Source organism: Neopsephotus bourkii, unplaced genomic scaffold (genome assembly GCF_033783945.1).
Source record: "Neopsephotus bourkii isolate Nb327-2 ecotype Australia unplaced genomic scaffold, CSIRO-AGI_Nbou_v1 NB_369, whole genome shotgun sequence".
In the NCBI taxonomy this organism is placed as follows: Eukaryota; Metazoa; Chordata; class Aves; order Psittaciformes; family Psittacidae; genus Neopsephotus; species Neopsephotus bourkii.
The window spans coordinates 1501676-1521920 of NW_026900875.1; the positions used below are offsets into that span (position 1 = coordinate 1501676).

A 20245-nucleotide genomic window follows, 5' to 3' on the forward strand; every position below is an offset into this window, starting at 1 on the left:
AATTCTTGCTAGTCTAACATGGAAAACAAGTCCAACTGTATGATAAAGAGCTCTAGGACATCTTTGAGCCCTCTGCTAGGCATGCCTCAAGGCAGGCACTGTCCATGGCTGTAAGTGGACACAGTATATTAAATAGGGTGATGAGAAATGGTGGCAGAATAGAGGACAATGTCAAGACCTTAATATTGAAGAATTTACAATCTAAATAGACACATTGTTTAGGGAAACAAGCATGATGTTGTTCCTGTTTTAAAGATCTTATCAGTGCCTGGTATAGAAAAATTTCTGGATTAAATAATGAGTTTCCAGTCCTGTATCTTCTTTTATCAATGGGATGATCACTCCCTTTCCAAAAGGATCCAGTTTTGTGTTCTTTGAAAATGTGTTGAACAACTCAGGATTTTATATTAACTGTAGTTTCACCTTTGTTGTTGATCAGATCAATTTTATTGCCTTGAATACGCTGGTCTGGAAGGGATCTCCACCCTGTTTTCTCCAAACTCTGCCTGACATCACATCACCCTTTGAGTAAGCTATTCAGGAAGCTCACTATCGTTGTGAGATCATCCTGAGACTGATCCTATCCCCTGTCTCCCACATGGCCATTCACCTGACAATTTATCATTCTTAACCTCTGCAATTAGGTGAAAGGATCAAGACAGTGATAGCATTGTTTCTCCTATATAATGCATGGGAATTACTGCTTCTACTCATAGATTTATGCCTCTGACTTGGTCTTACTGCTCAAGAAGGCTGGAGCTGTAGCCTCCCAAAGGAGATATAAACCCCCTCAAAGCCACTTTTCCACTTGTAAAATAACAGCAGTGTCTCTTATCTGCAAAGACCATATAAGCAGTAAACCACTCCAACTAAGCTGGGCCCAGGCAGGTTTCTAGTGTAATTAAATAAGAGGATCGGTTATGGGGGGAGGGAAGAAATCTAACCCTGTTCAGCAAGGGTATTCTAGGGGGAGCTGGTTAAAATAATCCATAATTCTAATTAGACATGTTATTTTCTTGTTTCTAGGTCCTCTGCATGGTGTTAGATGTTTGATAGTGGCTCTTCCAGTAATCACCAGCAAAAGGATAAAAAGAACATCCTCTAAACACTGTGCGTTATAAAGTTCATGATACCACATCTTCATATGTGCAAGACCCAGTGAGCTCAGCGCCTCTATATAGCTCTTTGGTTTCTTGGTGCTACCAAAATACAGTGGTTCTTCCTTGTTTCATGTGTCTGGCAGTGCTGACATGCTCCGATCTTCCTGGAAAATGCACATCCCACACTGCCTGAAAATCTGCTAAGCTCCTCACTCTGCAATTTGCACTGCTGTCATAGCCTTAGCTGACCGTCAGTCTACACAATTAGAGTTAAGTGCTTTGTTTTTCAAGAGGGAGACAGAGGTAGAAATGGAAGGGTTACACATGCCACATGTTTTGCATTTGTACACAAGCTGATTTAGCCTCTTGCAAAGGTTTAAGCAGAGCAGCAGACAGTCTTCTGGCCACCCTGAAGGACCTTTTTGGCAAAGGGATCCAGGTCCTGACATTGCCTCACTGAGCCCTCTGTATTTTATGCATCAGGAGTGCACCAAGGTGGTTAGAGGAGAATGTAAGTCCTCTTGAAACCTAACTAAAGTCTGGGAAATGTTTGCCCTGGGTATCCATCCTGGTTTATGTCACAGCAAACTGTTGGCTTATACCCAGCAAAATGTTTTGGTGCTCAGACCTAAACTTTCAGAAGTGGGAGGAACCAGGCATATAGGAGACTCAACGGTCATCAGTTACTTGGCACTGGATCTTCCAGAGGATGTGAGACCTCATCTTAGGCAGAAAACATGCACATTACAGATTAAGTCCGACTTCAGACCTGACTTTGTCCTTCTAGACACAAACAGTATCACATGAGGCAGCGAGCAGCAGTAGGTAGACGGGAGGATTGCTTCTCTCTTAACTAAGCTAAGTGACCCATATGTTTTTTTGGCATTGTGGGGGACTCTTTGCTAAATAAAACCACAGCTAAGCATTTCCAGGGCTGTAATAATTTGGGGAATTGCAGAGAAATTAGTTGTTTACCAGTTGAACAGAAGAAAGAGAAGAAAATAGCAGGAAATGCAAACATGAGATCTCTTTTCTCTGCTCCCCTGTTAGTAACAGTTCTCTGAGCAGAGATAACCCAGAAGCAGTCCTTTACCTTCACAGATGACTGAGATGATTTTGCAATTAGCCCAACTTTCACGTTGCCTCCCGTGAGCACTGTGGAGATCTCACTGATGTATTAATACAGCCTTGCTTGTCATTTCTACCCTTCCAACTCACCTTGCTGGCTGCTCCTCCTTGTGAAAACCACAGGAGCCAGGCACAGGTTCATACCTGGACATGTCTTATACCCACGAAAATGCCACAGAGCTGCTTTGTAACATTTGTGGCAATGAGGAACAAATGAAGGTAAAGGGAGCTCTGCTTCACTGTCTGGGGCTTGCACTGGGTATTGGACCCCTGCAAATGCTACTGCATCAATGCCAGTCTCAGGGACCACTGTAGCAAAAGTGTTGGGCTCTGGGAGAGTATCTGCTGTTCCCCAAGCAAGGAGGCACCCAAGAAGCTCAGCAGGCCCTTTAGCTCTATCATGCCCTGCAGGGCCACAAAGAAACTTGACTATCCAGGTGAAAACTAAAGAAACACATTGCCTCATTTACCGCAGTGATGCCCTGCTGATGGATGAAAATCACCATAGGCTCACAGGTGGATTTTATCTTAGAATCACAGCATCACAGAATGGTTTGGGTTGGAAGGGACCTTTAAACTCACCTAATTCCAAACCCCTGTCATGGGTAGGGATACTTCCCACTGGACCAGGTTTTCTCAAAGCCCTGTCTAAACTGGCCTTGAGCGCTTCCAGGATCTTCCTCTGAGCGGACCTGGTCTGTGAATACCAGCTTATCTACTACATTCTCTTCACTGAATCTGTATTCTTCCATGGGGTCTGCAGAGATGCTCACTCCAGTGACCTGCCTGGGCAGAGGAGCGTGCTGGGGACAGGGTAAGAAATAGCTGTAAGAAGGTAAGTGTTAGCCAATATAAAATTGGATTCTCTGTTCTGCTAACCTCTAACTTCCCAATGAACAGACATCTTTTTGCATCTAGTGGCAGGTGACCCACAGCCAGTGTAGTCTGCCTGTGTGATGGACTCAGGGGGCTGGAAGAGCGACATTCCCCAGACATGTGAGCACAGAGTCAGGACGTCACTTGTGTGCGTCTGCTTTCATCGCTGCTGAGCGTTGACACACGCTACTGGCACAGAAGGGAATCTCTCAGGGGTGCCAGTCCCTGAGCACCAGCACTTGCTCTTGCGCAAGGACGCAGACATGCAAAGTGGCTTCTCAGAATGAGGCACATACCTGTTACTGGAGCACTTTGAAGCAAGCTAAAGTCCTCATTATTTTCTGAGCCTGGCAACAGTGCTGTTGCTTCATCTGAGGCTGTTTCTTGTGCTCCTGTGGAGCTGACAGGAGTCCACCCACTCCCAGTCAGTGCACTCCTGCAGGGCCCAGACTGATTCCTGAACTGCTTTACAGACCAGGACTGTATTCACACCACCAATAATCAGTCAAGTGAGGAGGATCTGGAGAATATCCTGGAGACTTAATCCTGGCCAGATTTTTGCCAGAGATGAACTTGCAAACCATGGTAGCATCTCTAGCCCAGGCAGCCTTTTCTAAATGTATACGGGAAGGCAAATAAAGGTGGCAGAGAGCAGCTGAAAGCAGGGAGATATCTCAGATACATGATCAGAGCTATCTTGGTATATCTTTTAGGTAGGAAAATTTTAATTAAACTTTTCTCCTCATCCCTCAGTGGGTTTTATTTCAAGCTCTGCCCATCACTTCGATGAAGAGAGAGTGCTGCACTGCAGACCCCAGAGGGTAAACGGCTTCTCTGCTGGACTGTTTGCTGAGGTGGCATTTAGTCACGTTTCTCACACTGGCAGCAGCTTTAGCCTGACCCTGTAGGAAACCCATTGTGAAGAGCATCACTAAAAGTCCTGTGAATCACATTGACCTCAGCAATGGGACTTGCAGGGATAGGTGTGTGCTGTGGAAGGGCACAGTTTGGGAGAGGCATTGGAAAGCCAGGCTTCAGGTTGCTGGTTTGCTAGAAGTCCGAAGACTACCTGAGTTTCCTGGGCATAATGGCATGCTTCCCAATCATGATGGCTTCTTTCCATGGGCTTCCAGAGTTCTGAGTCATGCCAGGTACCTCAAATACCCTCAGATCTGTGTATTGAAGTTTCTCAGAGATGAATTACCATGTGTAATTGCTGTGATGGATAACGTGGCAAGGTATTGAACAGGGCCCTGGAGTCATTCAGGACCTACATTCGCCCCTTTTGCTCAGATGGAAAATTAAATTATTCTTAAAATAATAAATGTGCACCCTGGAGAGAAATGCTCAGCTGCTCCCTCAAGAGGTGCTGTGCTGCTCTTGTGTTGAGCAAGGAATAATGAAGGTAATTGAAAAGTTATTACTTTGGGGGCAAATTTATCTTGGATTGTATAGCCTTGCAAATGCACTTGACTGGCGAAGAAGTCCTTGTACTGCAGCAGGGAGAAGAGCCATACTTTAGAAAACCAGGCCATTAGATCTGGGGTCAGATTCTGCACTCCTGTGTTCCTTGTCTGCTCACAAAGGTTTTGAGCTAATCCCATGCCAGCTGGTTACGTGGTGCTGCCTGACCCACAAGCTAATGTGTATCACTGAGGCTGGGGCAAGCTAAGATCTCCACTGGCCAGGCTGCGGAGGAGAACTTGCTAAGGCGCAGGCAACTGGTCAGGGAAACAGTGTGCTTGGATATAAACAGCAGCCTAAGTGCTGTATGGGAGATGTTGACCCTAGTCGCATCAAGGAAGACTGCAAGGATTTGGCTATGCTTCCTCTTGCTGGCCTGGCTGCAGGGAATTTCAAAGCAATGCTTTGAAACAAGGGTTTTATTTGTTTCTTTCTTCCCTCCCCCCCCCATTTGTTTTTAAAAATTAATTCAAATAAAATGAAAGTTTTCACATGTTTGGTACTTTTTTTTAGAAAAGCTCTTAAATAATTAGTGTACTGAAAGTAAACAGGCTCTTCATGCTTTATTACCTGATGTATATTATGGCTCCATTAATGTACTGTGGCACTTCTGCCATTTTCCGTATTTCAAAATGTTTTAAAGATGGGACTCAAATCATCAACATTAATTGCCAGCAAAACAGAAATGAACCTTCTAAAAGGGAAATCATTTTACAGCTCTAATTTGATTAAGTAGTAAAGCTCATTGTTTCCATCTTAGGTGGACAGCAAAAACACAAGGAAAGTTAATATTTATTAATCTTAATGTGTAGGTCAGGTAATTACATTGCCCACTGCAGCAGTGAGGACTGCATGACTCTCACTTGCTCTCTTGCTGTACGTTTGCACTCCCTTTGGGTAAACAGGAAAGAGAGGAGGATTTGTTACTAATTAGAGAGATGAAATTCTCTTTCCAAAGGGCTCCTGATTTCAATCATGTGCTCAGGACGATGGGTGCATGTAGGTAATTATGTTGGGTGGCAATGGGCAAAAACCAGGAGTGGGTGAGCAGCTTTGGAAGGAGCTGTGACTTGTGCACACAGAAGTATGTGTGTAGGCATGTGCACATACAAACACACAGTCACACATATGCTTTCCCCATGTGGTGTTCATTTCCCACACAGAAATCTTTCCACACTTTCAAAATTGCTTTTTTTCCCCTCATGTTTTTTTCTTTTTTATTTCTTTCCCCTTTCCTCGAAGCCTTTAAGCAAATCCAGCTGAGACATGGAGCATCCTAATTCTGTGAGCAGGATCAGCACCACACTCTTACCAGCATGAGCAGTGGGACAGACATGTCAGGGGCATTGCTGGAAGCTGAGTCTTGAGATTAGGAACTTTTAGGGCTGCTGTGCCTCTCCCTGTGCAGAGCATGACAAGGAGACAGAGCAAAGGCAGGGTCAGAGCAGAGCAAAGTGTGCTGGCTGCCAGGGAGGAGAGGCTGCAGATGAGGAGAGCTCTTGCAGCCTGTTGGAGAATTGCCTTTCCTTGGCGACTGTTTCGAACCCACCTCAGGACAGCCCTGTCTGGAACGCTGTTTGCCTTTAACAGCCTTACTTGCTATGTGTTTGTGAATTTGCTCACTTCCATGACTGCACTGCGCACTTGTCAGCATCTTGGCTGATAAGACACTAGGCTCTTACAGGGCAGGTGTAGATCAGTAAGATACATATGTTGGGGAAAGACAGTTGTGCAGGGCAGTTAAGACCCATCACTGGTAAGTCAGAACCATGCCAGGAGCAGGGAGCTTTCCTGCCTGGTTTGCTGTGTCTGTGTTGAGCCCACTTCAACCACAGGGGCTTCAAGTGGCGAGCAGAACGCTGCCTTCAGGCACACCATGTCTGTTTGAATGGCAGTCCTGGCTGGGACCTGCAGAGCCAAGGCAAGTTTGCCCCCAGAGCTCTGTGGACCAGGCTAGCTGGTGGTGAGCAGGTACTAAGCCTGTGACCTCTGGATCAGCACTGACCCAAATTAAGACAAGCTACTTCAAAGAGCATTAGTACTCTTTGGCCATGGGCCTTGGGCCATGAGCAAATTTAGACATTTTCTAGCCTCCTCTCAATCAACCCAGTGAAGAAGAGCCCCTGAGCATCACAAGTCTACCATTTGATTTCCCCACCAAGCCTGCTCAGCATCTTGCAGGATTGGCCCTCCTGCATCCTGCCTTTTAATTGCTGGCTGATTGTAATATAGGATTTTATTTTCCCTATAATGACTCTTGGGGCCCCCAGATGTTCTCCTCGAGTGTGGTTGCGTCAGCACTAGAGACTGAATGACTGATACCAGCAATTTTTACAGCTTGAAAGAGGAGAAATATGTGAAGGGGATTTAATTTAGCTCCAATATTGTTTCTTCATCTTCAAGACTCTACAAGAAAAAGACACCAAAGGTTATTTTACAACAAGAGGAGGGAGAATTAGCCTGAGAGAGGGAGAGATCACCAAGCTGGCTTTCTAATATCAGTTCATTACAGAGAACACATTTGCACAGCCACTTTGCTGCTGCTGTTAATTTAAGCCTGGATGATTAAAAGCTGTAATTGCACCATTTTAAATAAATGTCCGCTATCTGGATTATTATATTTTTAATTAGTGTGGCTCTGTCAGATGTTTTTATCCCTCTGATTGATTTGTTTATACTGTATTTATTTATAATTCATTGATCTCCCTGACCCTGCTATCTTCCGAGCATGCAGTTTGGTCATGATTCCAGCAAATGGAAGAGGGCTGAACTGGGAAAGAGCAAAAGGTACCAGGTCAACTCTCCCTTATGAGCTCTTTGCAGCTGTTCTTCTTCACCTCCCGACCATGGTGCTCTTTTGCTCTTTGCTCTTCCCCAAGGCTGTGGGGGAGGATGAACAGCCCGGAGGACTGGCTGGCTGGGAGGCAGGGTGAATTGCTGTCCAGCAAACCTCAGCACATAGTGCTGGCTGGAGCATCTCAGCACCCCAAGGTTTCATCCTGTATGTTAGGACCTGTTCCTTAACCATTGCTTCACAGGCAGAAACCTGCTCCTCTGTCTCTGGGGGTGTAAGATATCCCTGGCAGAAGGCATGGTTTCTGGGCAGGCTGGGTTACATGTGCTGGAAATAGTTCTTCCAAGGCACAGGCCTCCACTGCCCAGAGCTGAGTGCAAAGTTCTCCTCTCTTTCTTAACACGTGCCTGTTGTGCAAAATCCAGAACAAGCACCTAGACCCATGCTGGACCATGAAACCCCACTGCATGCTGTTTGCTGTTAGGGTCAAGCAAGAATAACCTGTTGTTCAGGGCATTCCTGACTGTTGCTAAGGGGCACATGTGAGAACATGCTGAGAATATTCAAGAGACTGCTTACTCCTGAATAATTCCAGGACTGTGCTGAAGAACTTACCTCCCATCACATGTGATGTCTGCAGGACAGGGACTGTCACTTGTTCTGACTTTGTGCTGCACCCACTATGAGAGGTTTCTAACTTCTGAAAGGGGCCCTGAGGCACTCTGATAATGTGATGCATCATTAATAGTCTGCCTGCATGGCAAATACTGCGAGGCTTCCAAACACTTGACTTTCCCTAAGCCTTTGGAAACCTTACAAATGGTTCAGTGCTGTCTGCTGGTTAACAGTTTTTCCTCTAGCAGTGTGACAGATGCAGCACTGCAGTTGCAGTATGGGTTAGGAAGACAGCCTGGTGACAGCACACTGCCAGAGAGGCTTTTGCAAGGGGAATGCTATTATTGGACAAGTTTCATTGTGGACTGACAGGGCAGTAGGTGTACAGAGGTGCATCTCTACAGAGCATTTCCAGAACATGGTAGAGAGGAAGCTGTAAAAGCAGCTGCTTGAGGGGCACTGGCTACCAGCAGAGAGACAGTACAGCATAGAAAAACCTCTTGGAACAGCATGTCCAGTTGCCTAACCTCACAATTTACTTTTGGAAAGCCACATGAAGAGCACCCACTTGTGTTGCATGTAAGCTACAAAACCCCAATCCAGCCCCAAAGCTTATATCCTTTAGCACAAAAAGTGAAGGTGTCCCAAGGGCAAAGTGGGAAGGAATCAAAAAATAGAAACTGTAGAGGCATCAGTCATGTTCTCTTGGTGAATCCTTCAGCTACACAGCCAGAAAAGAAGGCAGAAAGTAAATACAGACATACCAGAGCCTGATTTCATGGGTACTGGAGCAGCCCCTGGGCAGGTACAGTACTGGATGAATGGATGACCATGACTTTGTATTAGCAATAGAGAGCGTTTTCAGCAAACAAGTTATTCTGGCCATTCAGAAAGGGTAATTACACTTTGAGATCTCTGGGGTATTTTTTCTTGTTGGCTGATTATCAGACTGCGTATTTCTTTTTCCACATTTTAATTAAAAATATAGTTTTGCTATGTTCACTCTGCCTGAGTCAAATGCTTAATAGTATTTTGTAATTGGCTGGATTATCTATTAATAAATAAGCCTTGTAATTTAGTGAGCATCCTTGAAGTGCTCACTGTTATATCTGGCACAAAGCTGAGGACTCCTACCTTCAGGAACTCACAGGCAAGAGGGGTGTTAAAGACAAATTGTTTTACATAAGAATAGCAGCGTGCCTCTTGGGAAATGTGGGAAGGATGGGCTGGGATGAGGCAGTCTTTCTGCAGTTGTATATAGCACCTCTGCTCTCTTGAACCCTTTCAATTTGACAAGTGGAAGTGGTTTTGAAAGCCCAAGTCTTAATTGACTTGACTTAATAAAAAAACCCCAGAAACTTGTAAAGATCACATTCCCCAGTGAATTTGATATTGCAACCTTTGGCTTTGGTAGGCTTATTGTGCAACTGGTAGTAAGGCAGAGATACTGCTTGAAAGCCCTGATCTCTTCAGGCAGCTCCCAGCTTGGAACCAGGGCACTCTTAGTCTGACACTTTAATAATCATGAATGTTTCAACAGCTAGAAAATCCCATGTTGGAAGTGCCCCTGCAGAGGTTCTCCTGACAGGCTCAGCACCCTGATCGGTTCTCTGCCCTGTGTCCTGGCTGGATTTGTGTGCTCTGGGTTCAACTTTGCCCCAAGGCATCAGTCTCATGCACCTCATTTTTTTAAAGGTTAAAATGTGCTGTGACATGGAAACACAAAGACTGACCTATGGAAACAAGCAAACCCTATACCTGTTCTCTGCAGTGCCGAGGGAACCTGGGAGACCCTATTCCCTTTGCCTAAGGGAATCTCCTGGTCTTCAGACTTATCTCCTCTCTGGCTTTAGGAAAAACAGCAATTTGCTCTTCTTTCTATTTACCTGCACCACCTGGGGAAGGGATCAGTCTGCTTAGTCACCCAAGAAGCCCCGCCTGAGCTGGAGTGACATCTCCCTAGGTACACACATGCTTTTAATGCTCCCCAGCTGACTACCTGTGCCTCAGCACTACCTGCCCTGTTCTTTGCTCTTCTGAGCAACAGAGACATCAACCAGAAACTGGGGCTGGCTCCTGGGGGCTGCAGCCCTGGGGTACCAGCTCACAATTAACTCATTCAGTATTCATGCTGGAGTTTTTTCTTTATTGTTTTGTGGTTCATGTCATCTGCCCATTGATGTGTGTGTGGAGGAAGGCTAGCTAGTTCTGAGCTCCTGGTGCTGTTTCTGCCGGTGGTTTTACATGCTCCCATGGACACCCCTATGTGCAGTCCTGGAAAGGAGGGAGAAGCTGTCATTGCCATCCTTCAAGGGAAGCTAACTGGAGGGAGCCTGCCGTGGGCTGTCTTGCTCTCAAGGTTGTGTTGCTGCTGAAGGTGAATGGCAGGTTTTCCAGGTGGTAGGAATGGTATCATCTCCTTCCCCTTTATAGTCCCTCCTGGGATCCCGGTTGACCGAAGGAGAGATGCTTCCACCTTAGGGGACGTCCCCAAGGGAGAAGGAGGAAGATGCTCTCTGTGTCTTATTCTGTCTGGATGTTGGCCAGGCTTTGCTGCACATAGCTCTGCAAGAGGAGGGGGAGGTTTTCTAAGAAAGACTCCATCTTTCCCTTGGGCCATTTTTTCTTACACTCACATAACCCCTCTTGACCCTCCCTCAAACTCTCCTAGGAACAAATTTTCTAGAAGATGCTCTCTCTGGCACATCACCTGCTTTGTCCTTTGCAACTCTGCGAGCTGCCCAGGCGTTCTCCTTCCTTGCTCGTACAGCTGTTTTGTTTGCCTCCTGCTTGATAACAGGACTGACTGTCTTTTGTACGTAAGCTTCCACCTCTGAGCCAGCTGCATCATCAATCAGGGTGAGGTGGTCCAGGATCTCCACTCCTTTCAGCTTGCACAAGTGATGCAGCAGAGTTTCCAGGGCCCACAGCGGGGGTTTATTTGTGTGCTGCCTCAGTTTTTCATTTGAGAGTGCTTTCATCATCAGCATGTGGGCATCCAGCAGGATTTCATCCAGGTTGATGGTGCTGATGGTGGCTGGGAGAAGCTGTGTGGTCTTCAACAGGCACTTGGCCAGCAGGTCAGAAAACTTCCCTGGGATGCCCTTAACAGTCAGGCTGTCTTGAAGCAGCTTCAGCAAGGCACAAACAATTCTTGTCTGGTCAGATTTTTCCAATACCCTTTTCATGAGGACTTTAATAGACTGTATGAGCTTCTGATCTTTCTCTAGGTGTCCATCCAGGAAGTCTAGCATTAAGGCAGAGAGACTTGTCATTACATTCTTAAGCACTTCCACTGAGGCCTCCTGAGCTAGCTTATTCTTCCGGAAGACACAGGTACAGGCCTGAATGACATAGTTACATTGCAGAATGATTTGTTCCTTATGCCATTTATTGTCTGCTTTCTGTTGCTGGTTGATAAACTTGAGTGATTGAAAGCTAGCTACAAGGAACTCATTAATGTGCCCAGACATGGCTTCTACTTTGTTCTCTCTCAGGATCATCTCAATTGCTTTCATTGCCTGGATGCTGGTGTCAGTGTCATCACTGCTAATGCGACAAATAAGGGAATTAATGATGGAGGTGATGTTATGACATGTGTCATCAGTGTCTGAGGAGATAGGCAGGGTTTGGAATTCAGGGATTGTTTCTAACTGTATAATACCCTTCAGTCTAAAGAGACTATTTTCTGGAGACCAGCCTGCTCACTTGCTCACCTACCTTTGGAGGTAGTGGCTGGGGACGTACCATATTGAAATTTCTTCCTTGAGAGGTGGTGGGCTCTGGCTTTGAGGGTGCATCTCCTGCATGCTTACTGGTGGGCTCTGGCTTTGAGGGTGCATCTCCTGCATGCTTACAGGCGACTTCAGATCTTGCGTTTGAATCATGCTGAGGTTTCTCACTGAAATGCTTTGCTGAGGAAACTCTTGACCTGTCAGGTTCCTGTCCCAGCATCCTTGTATGTTCTTCAGGAAGATCCCCAATCATTTTAAACAGGGCTTCCCCATGAGTTTTGCAAGCTGTAACCATAATGTTTACAGCAGCTTTATGAACAGCACTGTGCTGGTCTCCAAGGAAAGCAGCTATCCTCTTCAAGGTTTCTTAGGGCTTGGCTCACATACATCCAAGCCATAGGTTTCAAGGAGATAGCCCATCTCCACCAGGCAGCCTTCATTCTGCTTAGTGTTGTTGGACTTGATGCCTTCCATGAGGAAGCCAAACACCTTCTTAGGTGGATATATCAGGCACATCCTCTTCAGGATGGCATGCACCAATCTGAGAACAGTTTGCCTTGGCTCCCCCATCTTCAGGATCAGGTATGGCAGAAATGAAATGGCCTCATTATCCATCAGCTGGTACTTCTCTTGGATCAGCAAGGTTAACAGCATATTGAGGTAATCTAGGCTCTCGAAAAGGACCCATGTGTTGGTGTCAAAAAAATGCAGGGTGAGCCATTTCAAGATCAGATCCAGACAGCTGGTAACTCCTTCCTTCTCTGTCTCTAAGTGCTTGGCCATGATGGCCAAGGCTTTGATGTGGTGTGGGAAGCTAGAGTGGAACAATTCCACCTGGAAGCTGCTGGACACACAGTCATTCATTTGAGCTTTCAGCTGCTTAACATACCTGTCACTAGGAGCTCTGAAGTTCCACTGCAGCACTTTGCTGCTTTTCTCATCTCTCATTCTCTGCTCTTTCCCACTGGGGACAATAATGAAGACAGGTGCCAGTTTGCTGACCCCATCCTTCTTAGTGGAATTAATTTCTGCTTTTTCCTTGGCTAAACCTGTGCCTTTCTGGACTGTTTCTCCAGACTGCAGCTCCTTGGGATCCCAGTTCTCCTCTCTGCTGGTATTGGGTGCTGGCTCTTTAGCTGATGCTTGTGAAGACAAGGTTGTTGCTGCAGGTGGTGTGGTTAGAACAGAGGGGACAGTGATTGTGGTGATGACTCTAGGGTGTCCGGGAAGTGACTTAGCAGAAGCAGAGGACTGGGCTGTCAGACTGTCATTGACATTCTCCAGTATTGCAAGCACATGGTCCTTTGCAGCTGCCTTCAGCCCACTGGTGGCTTCAGCCATCTGCTTAAAGCCAAGGTGCATTATGAAGAAAGGCAGGGCTGCCTGCGAGGCTCTCTGCACATCCCTGTTGCTGTCCTGCAGGGAAGAGTAGAGGTGAGGCACACACCGAAGCAGGTCTGAGGGAGCTGAGTTGAGTGTTGGCAGCTGTTCAACCAGCCACTGCATCAGCTCTTGCTTCTGTAAAGGCATTTCTTCACCTGGATCTTTGGAACTGCCCTGCTCATCCGTCCACTCCAATATATTCATCTGTGCAACCCAGGCATTCATGGCAGGCAGGGTGGCAGCTCTCACATTGCTCCTGCTTTCCCTAAATAGAGCAATGAGGGGAAAGCCCAAGTCCTTCATCTGCTGTTTGACATTTGAACCCATGGCTGTGGACAGTTGCTGGAGGACACTTAGGGTCATCTGTACTTGGGTGGGGTTTGAGTTGCACAGAGAAGCCCTCAGGGCTCCTGGGAGCTCTCCTATGTTTGGCTGGATGAATCTGGCATCCTGAAGGATCGCTGCAACCTCTTCCAGGCCCTCCCTCTGGATGGTCCAGTTCTTGTTAAGCAGCTTTGACACCAATTCTGGTGTGATCCTGTCACTAATGTCTATGGCTTTAGTCATTCTGTGATTCCCTGGGTCCTCCTGAACCCTGTCATCTGGGCATAACTCGGGATTGGCACGGCTGGGAATTGGTGGGACCTGTCCATGCAGCTTTTTCAGCTCAGCATCTACCTGGGGAAGGAGGAACAGCTCTTCACTCTCTTAGGGAGTCTCCCATGTACAGGTAAATAACACCCAGCAAGGTGATGGCTGATCTCTGCACACCTGAGTGAAGAGCAGCAAGAGTGATCTTCAGGGTCTTGACCAGTGCCTTGGCCTCCATCCCTTCAAAGCCAAACTCCAGAATTGCTTTTGACGTCCAGTCCAAGATCTTGGAATGGATCCTGGACTTATTCTGTGAGAAGGCCAATGACAGAGCTGTCTTTGCAGTCCAGGGCAGTGAACATGCCTCTGCTATAGCTGTTAGGGTTCCTTGAGCATTGGTGCTGCCTAGCACATCTCCCACCATTTCCACCGCACTTTCCAATGCAATTTGAGCAGATGTTCTGGAGAAGTCTCCTTTCTGGGCTAGCAAAGTGATGGTGTGAAGCTTCTTCTGCATCACCTGGAGCTTTGTTTCTTCATGTCCTTGTAACAGCAGTCTCATCAGGGCTTGGCATGGTATCTCACTTGTCTTCATCTCCCTGACAGTTTTCTGAATGGTATCCATGCTGGAAATCCTCTCTTTCCAATTGTTGCTTTCCAAATGTTGTATGCAGGTTTCAGGGAGAACAGCTGCTGCCTTTTCCCTATACTCTTCTGCTGAGAGCTCCGGTTCAGACATGTTGCTTGATCTCAGTACTCCTCTTTCCTGTTGCTTCTGTCCTTCCAGGGACAGTGGAGTTTCCTTCCAAGGACCCTAAACCAGGAGAAAGAAGAGTATTACTGGGTATCCCTGCCATCCCCATGCTGATGGAGATGTTAGGGCAGCAGCTTTGGGCTGCATGTAGCCATGGGGCAGCCCTGGCGAGCACCATCCATTATGAGGTTGGTGCTACCCTAGCTGTGCTGAGGAAACAGCCCACAGGGGGCCGCACTGGTGTAGTGTTGTCCCATTGTCACAAGCAGTTACCACTCTTCCCATATTGGAGTCTGAGACTCTAAGATCCAGGTCCACTTCTTGCAGCTGGGAGAAGACATCAGCACAGGTAACATCACCTATGGCCCCCATTGCCTCAGGGGCTGTTTATTCAAGCCATGGAAGATGCAGTGTCTTGCAGTCTAGAGCTCTTGTGTCTGGGCAGCAGTGACGCACATTGTGCCGAAATGCCACCACCATGGTCCATCTGGTCCCCATTGCCTTTCTTACCTCTGCCCCAGCTGTTGCTGCTTACACTGTGAAGTTTCAGAAGAGCTGAGTGAATAAGGAGTTGTTTTGGATGCTGAACAACAATCAAAAATACCAGGGGAAAAAGATTTGCATGGAAGCAATTTCTTACAGGTTGCTGTTATTGAAACTCCGCTGCATTCAACCCTAGATAGAGTAGTTCACTTATTTTCATCTTACTTAACTTTCTTCTGACCCTTAAAGAATTGACAACTCTTGACATGAGAAATGAACAGCAGGCACTTAGTTTCGGGGGAAATTTTTGTCGGTGCAGACCTCTGTCTCCAGCCCATCTTCTGTGGTGAGGTTGTAGCCAGAGCTCGGATAGCCCCTGGCACACAGGATATCCATCCTCTGCTTTTAGATACAGATCATAAATAGGGCAATCTGTGCTCTTTGGCTCTCTCTGCTGGCTGCAGTGCACCCCATTCCGGGGCTTGTGCTCAGCAATGTCCCCCCACATTGCACCCTTTGGGGAACAGGCTGACAGAGATGAGCGGAGATGCAGGGAAAGAAATATTGTGTTTGAGCCTCTGGAAAGAATCACAAACTCTTGACAAGCACAAGAAATAAAATAGGGGAAAAAAGAGGCGGCAGCAACGATTTACAACAAAGCCTTGCAAATGTGACAGCCAATTTCCAGGGGCATCCTTTTTCTTCCTTAAACCTCAGTCCTGAGCAAAAGGAGAGATTTTTCTTGAAGGCAGAACACAGATGTGTGTGTAAAGGAGCAAACGGTCTACCTCAGGGCACAGCAGCACAGGCTGCTTACTGCTCCAAGAGGGATTCACTGACTTCTGTTCTGTGCCCAGGGGATCTCCTAACAAGGGCTGAGGGACGAGCAAGGGAGGGTCTGGGAGTGACTGTCGGCACACTTCTTGGGAATGCTTTACCAAGGCTGGAGGCCAGGAATGCTTTCTCTCCCCACACCACAGAGCTCCAGGCTGCTGGCTGCAAGAGCCAGCTGCATAGGAGGGAGAAGCAGGCAGTGGAGAGCATCAAGAGGGGTGCTCTGGTGTTGTGTGTGAGACCAACTCCCTCTTTCTCTGGTCCAGCAGCCAACACAGATGATAAACAGACTCTGGGTTTGGGTGCATCATTTTGTACTTTATCAATAGGAAATACTGGGTAACTTTACTAAATTCATTTTGTTAACTGAATTACCAGGTGGGTTTCTTTGTCAGATGATGCTGGAAATATCATTTTATGGCACAAGCTGGCATTTGTACTATACATATGAGAAAAACTAAACCGTATTTGTGACCTTGTTAATTTTTTTCTTGTGTTCTACAAGTTGTTTATGGGGTAAATCTCCTAAGACTGGGATTTAAAAAGATCTTCTGAGGTACATAATAACCAGTCATTCTCAGAAGTGCAATTACATGTTTGCAAAAGGTAACAAATAATTCCCTAATAAAACAAAGACAAAGGACAAGGAGCTACTCAGTGTAAGTGAGTTTTATTGCATTATTCTGGTGAGAAGCTGTCAGAGTCAGAAGGTGTTCAGAGAGAGCAGAGAGTACAGTCTGTTCCTTTATCATAATAACTTTTATTGCCTAGGTATAGCTTTTTTCACCCTGGTCTATAAACATCCTGCTGCTTTCCTTTCAGAGAATGAGGACGTGGTCGCAGCAGCAAGTGCTCTTTCTAACTGCTTGCTGCTGACCCATATGGGGACTGCAGGTTGATCCAATGTTTCCCAAAGGTGCTGGGAGTTGGGCAGGATGGAAAGGAGGAAGATTCCTGTGGTAGATAACTGGTCTGGGAATGTGACATGCTCCCAGTAGCTGCGCATCAGCGATGGAGTGATGGTGTAATGCTTGTCAGGAGCCACAGAGGCAAAGTAAAGGCAAAGGAAGGGCAGAGCACCTTGCAGGCTCTTCTGGGTGGAGGGTAGCTGTGCCCATGCATCCAGGGGCTTGGTCTTTTCTACACAACCAAAGGGAGTTGACTGGTCCCAGACTGGTCCTAGGCAATGAAATCTGGATCTCACAGATATTTCCTCTGCACCACAGTTAGGATCACTTGAAGTTGTCTGTCACTAACAATCCTTCTGGGCCAAAGAAGACTTGCCTTTTTTACTGGTTTAGGCTGCACATAAAGAAAATCCTGGCCTGCTTCCTAGAACAAGTGACACCCTGCCCCATATCATTAATCAGAGAGTTTGCTGCTGGGGGTGGCTGAGAAGCTTGTCACTGACTTCCCATTGGGCAATATGTGATTTCAGGTCTTATACAACCTTTTCTGGTTTTCATTAAAAACATCTTTTCAGACAGCAGTTTCAAGCCCTGTTATGTGGCTCCTCATGGACATTACCCTGCACTGCCTCAGATGAATCACTGGGTTGAAGGTACCTGCTGGGATGGGGATTGTTCTCGGTCTGCCTGTGACACCGAGTGCAAGAGGGGAGATGAATCAGCCATGTGTGGATCATCGTAGCCCCTAACCTCCCTCAGACCTGTGCCAAGGCTGCTCCTCTGTGGAGCCTCGGCTCTGAGCAGTGGAGAACATCACTTGAAAACCTCTTGCAAAACCTGCTCTCCCTTCGGCAGCCTGTGGGAGCTGAATGCACCTATTCACTCACCCCACGTTCAGCCTTGCCCAGCAAGAGTCTTCCTAACCCAGGACTCTGTTTTCTGGCTGCATTGCCAGTGATTAAGTATAGAAGTTTAATCTCTTTATCCCACAATGCCCACCTGTCACAGAGAAACAAGAAATCTGTCTTTGTCTTTCTAGTCTTTTCAGCTCAGCCAGGCAAGACCATCTCTGGCATTGTGTTAGTGCTGCTCCCAGCACCTGGGATTGCTGGTGCTGCCGCAGTGCAATTATGTGTGGTGATACTGTATTTAATGCCCTAGGAATTGTCTCCCCAAACTCCATGAGCACCTGAGTTGATGGAAGGATCAGCTTTGTTTTTCTGTACCTGAATTGAGGACATTTGCACATATCTCCACCAGTATATCTTCATTAAGCTTTGCAGAAGCTGCCGTGATGTGACGCCAGCTGTATTGCTGAAACAGGCTGGTATAGTGTGTGAATCACTCTGTCTTTAATTCCTGCTTGTGCTCGAGGATCATCTGCATCCCTATTTATGATAAGTTTCACTCCAGCATTTGGCAGGATTAAACTCCCTTCAGAAGCACTGGCTGAGCACTGACCAAGAGGAAAAACCTCAGGCAAGTAGGGGTCTATTTATATCCCATGAAAGATGGACTCAGTGCATAAGAATATTCAAGCCCCTGGCACCTCCACCCCCATTCTGTTCCTGTAGCTGCCGTCTTGAGACTATCTCAGCATTGAAGAATTAGCTGCTTTATGAAAGCTAAGTGGAACCTCAATCAAGACAGCAGCGAGCAGCCAGGGATGGGGGAGGTCTCTGCTTTACTGAATCCCCTAAAATCTGTTCCCTTGATGATGCACAGCAGCCAAGGAATCAGATATGAGCTGGGACTGTTACTTTCCCCTCAGAGGGTCTTCCTCCATGCTTTCAAACAGTGTCTGCTTTTAGGGCTCATTACCTGTGCTTCTCAAGTGTCTTTTTGGAGGCTTCCCCCTGACAGTGCCAGCCCTGCCCCTCTCCCAAGGGTGATTTAATCCTGCATCTTTCACAGCTGCATCAGCCGCAGAAACCCAAGAGTGAAAAAGGGCACTCCGTGTGCTGGGGCTTTTACCCTGCCCCCAGAATGCCTAGAGGATCATCATTCCTGCCCAGTCTACAAAGCCCCCAGCTGCCGTAAAGAGGGCAGAGCCCTTATCCCCACCGTACTGCATGCGGGGTGATGAGAATGAGGACTGTGCATATCCCTCGGTAACACCACCAAACCTACCCCTCTAACAAGGGATGATGAGAGGAGACTCCCAGGAGCTGGAGAGATGCAGGATAATGTCACAGCAATGCTTGCCCAGCGGGTGCAGGGTCCAGCTTCCCCAGCAGCAGATAGGCAGGGAGTATGCAGCCCTTCACCCTGTCACCGGCACAGGCAGTAGCCATGGCTGCCCTGCTGCAGGGAAAGAGGGCAGCATCCAGTCCTCCCTCTGGGCTCAGAGGGGTCGATGCCAGGAGCTCCCCTCCCCGTGCACATCCACCCTGCCCTTGCCTGTTACCAGTCAGTTGTGGAGAGCCCTCCTGAGCCCTGCGGTGAGTGAGCATGGCAGGGCTGGGATATCATGTTGGCACTGCTATAGCTCCCAATGACAAGGGATTCACTCGTCCCCAGCTCAAACCTAGCAAACCTCTTCCCTCAAGGAAAGGAGACGCAGGCCAAGAACAAAGGCAGTGGACCATGAGCCATCAACAATGATGCCCCATAGAGAGCTATGCTCAGTAGAGACCAGAGGAGACTGAACACGCCCTCATTTGGGGAATTCACTTCCACCAGGATCATGCTCAACCCTCCACTCATGCACATCTCTAAGATCCCCCATCTTTCATCCTTCCTTCACATAGGTTAGCTGCAAAATGTTTGTTACCTTTAATGCTGAATAAGGAATTTCTCACCAGAGTGACACCTCTCCCTATTCAGGATGATCCTCCAAGGCTCCAGCTCACACACAGCTACTTGTCACAAACCAGCATGGCCAGAAAGGGAAGAAACTCTGCAAAAGCCTGAAAAATTTCTCTTCATTGAGAGAAACATGTCTTTTTCCAGATGATACCTCCTACCCCGCTGAACCTTTCAATATTGCCTTTAATGATAATATACTGGATAGAAAAACTGCTGTAACCAGTTTATTAGACATAGTGGAGCTAGCAGTATGGGACTAACATCTCAGCCTTAGAGAGATGCGAAACCTCCCCCTTCAAAGCAGGACAAAGGAAAACTTCCCAAAGGAATCCAGAAGCAGTGTCTATGGGGATGTTGCAGAGAATAAAATATGCCAGGTAAGAAAACCCTTTAGTTTTTGTGGCTGAGGAGGGAATAAGTTATGTGAGGGGTAAACTTGCACCGTGAGCCACTTTTGTGATCCCCATCACTTGGAATACACAGCTGTGATTTATAGTGATGCCTCTGGTGATGGCTGTAAATCCTCGAGTCTGACTGAAGTGCCAGTAGTGTGTATTTGACTCAGCCACAATTACAGGGAATTGATATCTAAAGTACCGCTGTGTCTCTAGGTCCCTTAGAAAGTTCACAACAAGAACAAAATAAAATGAGTGAGTGTGTGTGTGCATATGGATGCTGTTTGCTGCTGCTGCCCTAAGACAGACGGCATTTCAACGACAAGCAGCCCGAGAGGTAACTGAGATTTTCCTCATTGACCACGAAGTCTCAGCATC

General features: G+C 47.0%; 1 protein-coding gene across 1 annotated transcript; it reads right to left on the bottom strand.

The window, feature by feature from the left end:
* Positions 1 to 10102: 10102 nt before the first annotated feature.
* On the bottom strand, positions 10103 to 14585 carry LOC133209904 (cytoskeleton-associated protein 5-like). The gene is given in 4 exon segments (XM_061348838.1): positions 10103 to 11661; positions 11663 to 12080; positions 12083 to 13803; positions 13805 to 14585. Coding segments are annotated over 4 exon segments (3786 nt in total). The 5' UTR covers positions 14425 to 14585; the 3' UTR covers positions 10103 to 10634.
* Positions 14586 to 20245: the final 5660 nt, after the last annotated feature.